Source organism: Thunnus thynnus, chromosome 5 (assembly GCF_963924715.1).
Source record: "Thunnus thynnus chromosome 5, fThuThy2.1, whole genome shotgun sequence".
Taxonomy (NCBI): Eukaryota; Metazoa; Chordata; class Actinopteri; order Scombriformes; family Scombridae; genus Thunnus; species Thunnus thynnus.
The window spans coordinates 6,034,378-6,042,170 of NC_089521.1; the positions used below are offsets into that span (position 1 = coordinate 6,034,378).

At 40.0% G+C, this 7,793-nt stretch overlaps 1 protein-coding gene across 1 annotated transcript; it reads left to right on the forward strand.

Annotated features, from left to right (window-relative positions):
- The first annotated feature begins 128 nt into the window (after positions 1 to 128).
- LOC137182573 (DEP domain-containing protein 7-like) lies at positions 129 to 7,127 on the forward strand. The gene is made up of 12 exons (XM_067588883.1): positions 129 to 330; positions 559 to 744; positions 888 to 1,029; positions 1,179 to 1,274; positions 1,823 to 2,013; positions 2,675 to 2,876; positions 3,023 to 3,177; positions 3,386 to 3,517; positions 3,712 to 3,854; positions 4,059 to 4,184; positions 5,002 to 5,077; positions 6,610 to 7,127. The coding sequence occupies exons 1-12, from the start codon at positions 264 to 266 to the stop codon at positions 6,819 to 6,821; spliced, it is 1,728 nt and encodes a 575-aa protein (XP_067444984.1). The 5' UTR covers positions 129 to 263; the 3' UTR covers positions 6,822 to 7,127.
- The last annotated feature ends 666 nt before the right edge of the window (positions 7,128 to 7,793 follow it).

The window sequence follows — 7,793 nt, forward strand, 5'->3', positions numbered from 1 at the left end:
GTAGGTCAGACAACATAGTACCGCATAATTTTAACAGTATAAACAAAAAAGACAGACAGCAAGATTAAACTCAGTTCTGCGTCACAGAGGTGGGTGGGCTCAGTGTGGCTAAGCGATTGCTGCCATCTAGCGGTTATATTTGGAAACTACATAAACCAGATGCTCCTGTGCGTGGACCTAGGTTAATTGCTTTCTCCTGTTTGTCTTCCCACCTATTACCAACCAAAGCAGTGTTTCCTCAACTGTTTTATCAGTTGGGAAACATGGCTTCAATTAAGGAAAGAGCAGCGGCGTTGAACCTTGCAGAGAAACTGTGTGTGCGTCCTCAAGGTAATTTAATTAACACGCGTTTCAACGAGGTGTTGCGATTCCTGTAGCTCACGGAGGCCTGTTCATGTAGTTATTCTTTCATATTTTCTTGCCTTTCCTCTTTTTCCATCCACTGTCTTTCCTCAGATCAGTAGCCTAACTCAGCCCTGCAAAGATCATTTGTAAAATATGAAGAGAGTGACTTAGTTTATTTTCCTTGGATCATGTTTCTCTTTGCCTGTCTCTCAGCTCATGGTGTGGCCAGCAAACCAGTCCAGTCTTCCTCCTTGTGGAGTAGCCTCATCTCCCACCTCAGGTCCACCGTGACAGTGAAGCGTAGACGAGTCCACCTGAAGTCCCACAGTGACTGTTTCCTGGGCTCAGAGGCTGTGGATGTGGTGGCAGAACACATAAATCATGTGAAAGGCTTTGAGGGTGCGTGAACTGGGCATTGTGTGTTATTTTCTCAAATTTTACTTCAAATAATTGGATGAACCTCTTCATTATCCTGTTTTTATTTATGAGCCAAAAGACATTCAACAATTAGTCATTTCCACTTTGTTTTATTTCAATTAAAGTTGCTACCGTATCACGGGACAAAGTGGTGTTGGTGTGCCAGGCTCTGCTTGACTGCAATGTCTTTGAGGCAGTGGGAACCAAAGTGTTTGGCAGAGACAAGAAGCAGGATTTGTTTCAGGACAGCAAAAGTGCTCTTTATAGGTTAGACACACACAAATCTGATTACGCCCTCTTCAGTGAGATATTCTTTCATTATGTCACAGTCAAAATATTTTCCTAGCTGTCATCCATGCTGGCTGAAAATATGTGAACAATGTAGCCTTTTATCTGCCTTTTAAAATGTCACACAGGTTTGTAAATGTGCATACTCCTTCAGTTGATGAGCTGGAGAGAGGTATGCTTGTGAACGGGATCCAAAAACTCTTCTGCAGTGCTCCTTCAGACAGGTATGAAGTCTACATTATGTTAAGTTTAACTTCTGTTAGATCTGAGCATTCATATCATACACTGAGGTACTGGTTTATTAGCTACACAATCTAATGCAGCCTCAAAAATGACCAAAGAGTGGAATCAACACCTTGTTCAACCAGTGTCAACAAAACCTGAATGTTTTAAACTTCACAAAGACAGGACTTATTGATGGGACTACTCTATGTAATTGCATGGATTGTCCATGTATACCTAATAAGGTTTATACTGCCAACTGTGTATATCTGTTTTCATGAACTGTCAACTGTCCTGGTTTTTCCCCCAGTGAGCAAAAATGTCAGTGAAGTGACATTCTGTGAACATTTTAGACAACTGTTTACTCTATGTGAAAATTATATGTACATGTTTTAAAGAGAAAGCTTTGTTGGGGTTATGCATTATCCAACTTTCTGCACATTCTGGTGTATCTTAATTCTGACATTTAACTATTAATCACAGTGTTCAGAACCAGAGCCCTCAAAATGCTTTCTGACATCCCTCAAGCTGTCTGTGTTTTGCTTTTCAGGCAGGAAGAGCAGACAGTTCCCACCGGGTCACATGTTCCAATGTCTACCCCTGTCAAATTCACTCAGACGTGCATAAAAGCCAACCAAGTGGACACTCCTGTCAGTGCCAGCCTGTCACTGGAGCCCATGGTGGACAGTCTGAGTCTGAGTCCTAGCAAAGCACAGACAGACTCTGTTTTACCACAATCATGTAAGTCATGTTTCACCCTGTTGTGCTGCCTCTCTTACATTGAGGGCCACGTTTAGGTTTCAAGTGGAATTCAGTCATATTTCTTTTAATAGAAGATGCATAAATGAACTCATTTATCTCCTCATTTTGTTAAACATTTACTCAGGGTCACATGGGTTGGAATTTCCAGCATACATTGGGTAAAAGGGAAGGAAACACTGAGCAGGTCGCCTGTACATTAGAATAATGAATTTCTAAACACTTTCAAAATGTTTGTTTTTTTCAACCACCAGGACTGAATTTTTGTTGTCACTGAATTTTAAGAAGCAGATCTGAGTTTTACAAAGTACATAATATGATTTATCCACATATTTATTTATGAATTCACTGAGCCCCATTGATTGGACGTCATATTAATGCCTATAAAGGGTTTTTGACAGCAGATCAATTCACATCAGCAAAATACTGACCACATCACATTGACCAGTTATTATGACATTATTCCTTTCCTCAGCGAAAGTCTTGCTGACAATGATTGAAAAAGACCTGAAGGTCAAGTGTTGTACACTTTAAAAATCAAAGACTAAAAAGGTGAAAAAGTGAGGAGAGTATACAACAGAACGATATGATATAATTTAAAAAAAAAAAAAAAAAACCCAACATACTCTGCTCCAATTCCCAGTGGTAGATGAGGTGTGGCAGGAGCAGACTCTGCTGAGGCTGTTAAACCTGGTGGAGCTTCCCCTGCTGGAAGGGGTGCTTCAGTGCATCCAAACCCCACCCTCTTCCCCTCCATCACACCTGCTGGCTCACAGTAACCCAGACCTGATCTATAGCAGCAACCACCTGGACAGACAGATCCTCAAGGCCTTCAAGGACTCTCAGTACGTTTGGCTCACTCAGTTCTTTTAAAGTCATCTTACTAATTGAACTGCTTCCACATGTAGTTGCTATGAATGCAGATTTCATTTCAGTGTCTCTGCAATAAAGTTAATCTTATTAAAATAAATATACTTATTTTATCCTGCAGGGAGGATGAGTGGCTCTGTGCAGCTCTGGACTGTCTGGACTTCCTCCCTGACCAGCCGGTGGTGGAGCTGAGCAGAGAGCTGCCTCACTGTTTCCCTCGAGATCAGGAGAGCTGTGAGCAAGTGCCAGCTGACAGCAGCAGCACCCAAGATGGAGGCAAGAGCTTGAATGAGTATCAGTGGGCGATCAGTCCTTTTTTTGAGCTTTTGCTATGATTTGATACAGTGTGGTAGTCTTTTGTTCATTCACTGTCAGGGGTTGGTTTTTTCACTTGAGGGTTTGTGTTGATGCACGCAGCTGTGCTGTGTTTATGATATTGGCATCAACTAACGTGTGCCGTATTAATTTTCATCTCTGGCTCCAGGTAATAATTGTGATGAGGAGTGTAAGCTGCTGTTGTATGGGACACTGGTCAAACACTACAGCCACACAGACAGACCTCCACTGCTGCCCCAGCACATGACTGACATCTACACAGCCATCACTGACCTGCTGGGTAAGAACTGGGACTGTGGCTCACAAGAAAAGCTGTGTCACTTGTTTAGATTCCCATTGTCCAAGTATGAGTGAACCAGGGGTTGGAAACAAGCTTGTTTCTCTATCAAAGTACCCATATGCCAACTTAACTTAACCTCAGTATCAGTGCAACATCCTTCCTTCTGCTTACTCTTATTTCCATCTCTTTCCCAGTGAATGCAAAGTTGAGCACGGCTCTTGAAGCTCTGCAGCTGTGTCTGAAGCTGCTGTCATCCAGCTGCAGAGAGGAGCTGCGCAGGCTGCTTTCATTCATGGCTCTGGCAGCTGACCCACAAGGGATAAAACTGGACAAGGAGGTGAAAAATAGTTACTAAATCTTATGTTGAATGATGCATTTTTAAAATGTCCAAGGAAAGAATCTCTAAACCTAGAAATCATCATTGTGATATACAGCCTGTCCCTCTGTCTTCAGGTGGAGAGGTGAGAGGCAGGTAAAAAAGTGAGCTTGTTTCAACAACTGTACCATATTTGACATTAAAGATATGCTGTTGAACCTGCAGATGGAGAACAGATTGGCAGTGAAGTGCTCTTTCTCCAGGGCAGTCCTTCACTGCAAAGCTCTCTCAAAGGAGAAAGAGGACCTGATGGTGGTCTTCATGCTCAGCAACATAAAGGAAATCTTTAAGGTAATGAAATGTTTTCAGAATATATTGTAACGCTGCTCTCTTTGGATCTTTACCTTGACTTAAGCCATGGGTTGCTTGGTGTTTCGTATTTCCATGTCCTTAGGACACTCACACCTTAGGAGACTCACAAGAGAAATGTTGGTTGAAATAGTCAAAATTGAAGCAACCCATAATGCAACTCAATAGCATTTTTTCAGTAGTCCCTCCCTGCATGATTAACACCCACATTTTTCAAACTATACACCCCCAGTTTGCAAGGTGTCTTTCTGTTATAAATTTGAAGCCCCAGAGCCCAAGTCATGATAACTCTGATGACATCACTATGACATCACCAGGGTTATTTTCTCAGACTTGACAAAGCACTTCCTGAGCCACAAAAGACATTATTCAACTGTATTTACAGACTGAATAGCATTCCCCAGTACTAGTAAACTGACCTTTTATGTATAAAATTCACATGTATTTGCTCTAATTAAATTTAGGCGATTAAATCAAAATCTACCATCTTGCACAAAGTGGAAACCAGAGTCTGGCCCAATAATATTTCATAAAAAGTCAACAAAGCATTTGTGTTGTCCAATGGTGCTGTAACTCCTTGTTACATAAATAAATTGCTTAAATTGAATTGCAAAATGTAGTTTAGGAAATGCTGTAACAGACATTTGTGCAAGGGCTTCTGTGAAAAGGAGAAATGGGAGCGCCTACTGAATGAACAGGCAATTTCCAACTGTGTAACTTCACACTTCACTTCATCGACAAATCATTTTCTGTCATTAAATGATTTGCCGACCAAGACTTTCTTTTCTTTTTGCTCCAGATACCAGGGGCTCTGCACAAAGGAGTGAGTGACAAGCTGGCCGGCTTGGTACAGGGGAAGCAGCCCGATGTGACTGGTAAATGCCTGTTTACGGGTGGTAGCCCAACACAAAGCCATTAAATACTAGCACATTACGAGAATAGATTGGGACATGGTAGAAATCCTACCATCTCAGCGGGGTGTAGCTGTTGCTGTGCAGCTGCAGGTTTCGATCCAGGGTAGATGTGTCATGCATAAATAATACTTCACTTGTTCTCACCATCATGACATCTTTTTTTTTCTTGAGATAAACTCAAAATTACACGTCTGTGCATGAGGTTTTGGATCCACTAAACTGTCAGGGATTTCACAGGTCATTGTGGCCTTATGTGCCTTAATTACATTTAGGAATGTTTATTATTCAGCTTCTTGATGATATCTGATAACCCATAATTTCCATGGTATTTCAGCTGATAATGGTTCTGCTATTTTTCATTTCAATGCAGTACCACCACGTGTCTGGTTACAGATGTCTAAAAAAAAAACCCCACTGCTTCATTTGTGTCTGTCATGATTTATTACTTCACACGTCACTGTTTCCAGATATCTTGAATCACTGAAGAAAAGAAGACGATTTCAACATGCAATATTTTTCTTGGCGTTGAATCTTTGTGGATGAATATTGTTCATATTTTTGATGCAGGAGATGGTTCCTTAAAAGCTTCTCCTGTAAGATGCAGACTGTCTCTGTTGCCTAAATTGAAAAGTTACTATCAAGCATATTAACATAATGCATTGAAAATATATTTGTCATATTTTGAACAGACTAGATTATGTTATTTTATACTTTTCATATAATGGGCAATTTTTTAACATGGACCCCAATCTGTTAACACATTTTTATGTGAATATTGCCAATGACGGCTAACTGTAATAAAAGTACCCAATTTCAAAATGCATTGTTACTCATTTAGAATACAGCTAAAATGAGCATTACTTCCTTATCTCATATCCTGGTTTTAAAAGCTCCTGCTCTTAAAGCCACCCCATGTCACCACTGCTGAATAACTGCTGTGTAATGAGAAACCCACAGAGAGCTAACACTTGACTCTGCAGTCCCCCTCAGCTCTATGGAGCGTTTTAGCATCTTTCAGCTCATTGCTTTGTTTTTAAAGCTCATAACTTTAGTGTTTTGGTTCACTGTCATTGCTCTCATCAACCTCAAATAAGCTCTGATAAACCTACTGCACACTGCCCGCCCAACACCAAACTGGAGACAGAAAAGGTTAACAACTACCTGCTTCACAGAGTGGAGTATTTAGTTACTTAAGAGCCAGATTTTTCTTTGTGGAGTTGGAGACCAAAACAGCTAAAAGGAAAGTGCATATTTGATTTACATTCACCAAAAATACGACTCCAAAGTAATATGTTGCTGCGTGTCTCTGGTGTGTTCCATTCAACCCAAGTGGCCAAAAAATAAAAATATCCACTCATGTAGCTTTAAAGTCCCAGATGTTACTTGGCACTGTTAATGGGAATTTGATGAATATGGCATCTAAACATTTAACTGTCAACTCTGTGTTTCCTACACTTTAACATGGTGTGTCTCTCTTCTCTTCTGTTCTTCAGGCTCTGCGTTCTGTCAGCAGGTCCCCAGCAGGACTTGCACTGACTCTACAAAGACGACCACCAACCAGGAACTGTGGACTCTGCTGAACAGCATCCACCTGGACACCAAGATCTCAACCAAGGAGAGAAAGCGCCTGCTCAGACAGTTTTACCAAGCCCACCCACAGATATTTAACCATTACTTTGGTGAATCTGCTGTTAGTGTGCTGTAAATGTGTGAGGCAATGTGCCCATGCTGTGTTCTGTAGCCACATACAGTTTAAACAGTAGCAAGAGAAGAGTGTGGTTTTTTGTTGTTGTTGTTGTTGTTGTTGTTTTTTCTTCTTTTTTGCAAATAGCTACAGATGGACTTGACTGACCATTGGATATATTGAGGAAAATAAGTTTCATCTTGCAAGATATGTTGTAAAATTTTTCTCCTTTCTGAATCATCCTAGAAATACTGGTGACTTCATAAATGTGCAAGTTGTGAGTGAAATATTGCAAATAAATAAATAAATATCTTATTTGATTTTAAACCCTGCCCTCTTTCCTAATCTCAACCACATTTAATTTGGCAACTTGTAAAACCTATAAATTCACATGAAAACAATGCAAAATGATTTGCATAATAACATTTATTCTGATATTTTCAACTTTGTCTAGATGTGTCTTGCCAAATAAAGTCCAATTTGAAGGCTGTGAAAATTGAATGTGTTTAATTCAAAATATAGAAAAGTCTGCAGCTTTTGTCCAAAGGAATGCAAGGAAAAAAATGTAGAGCATAAAGTTGAGTAACTGTTGACAAACATGTAATGCTCTTAAAGTGCCACTATGTGGTCGGTTGATGTAGTTCTTGTTGCCTGAGTAGTGAGAGGGAATGATCTAATGATCCAATAAGAATGGCTGCTGTATATGTTGTATTCTAGATACTATTAATACAATAATACAACACTGATGCATACCATTGCACATATATATTTTGTATATAAGTATTTTTATTTATCGTGTTCCTTACTTATTATTCCTATTTCTGTTCCCTTACAAATCTCTGCTGCTGTGAGACTGCAGTTTCCCCACAGCAATAAGTAAATAGCTATCTATCTATGTAGGTAGGTAGCTAGCTAGCTAGCTATCTTAGTGCAAAGGAATAAGAAGAGAAGTCTACTAATGTAGAAACTCCTTAAAAATGAGTAACATTTTAA

Bases quoted from the DNA above. Each gene is read 5' to 3' on its own strand.
- LOC137182573 (XM_067588883.1), top strand. From the start codon at position 264: ATGGCTTCAATTAAGGAAAGAGCAGCGGCGTTGAACCTTGCAGAGAAA. The intron at 331-558 runs GTAATTTAATTA...CCTGTCTCTCAG, and splicing joins ACTGTGTGTGCGTCCTCAAG to CTCATGGTGTGGCCAGCAAA. The intron at 2,877-3,022 runs GTACGTTTGGCT...TTTATCCTGCAG, and splicing joins AAGGCCTTCAAGGACTCTCA to GGAGGATGAGTGGCTCTGTG.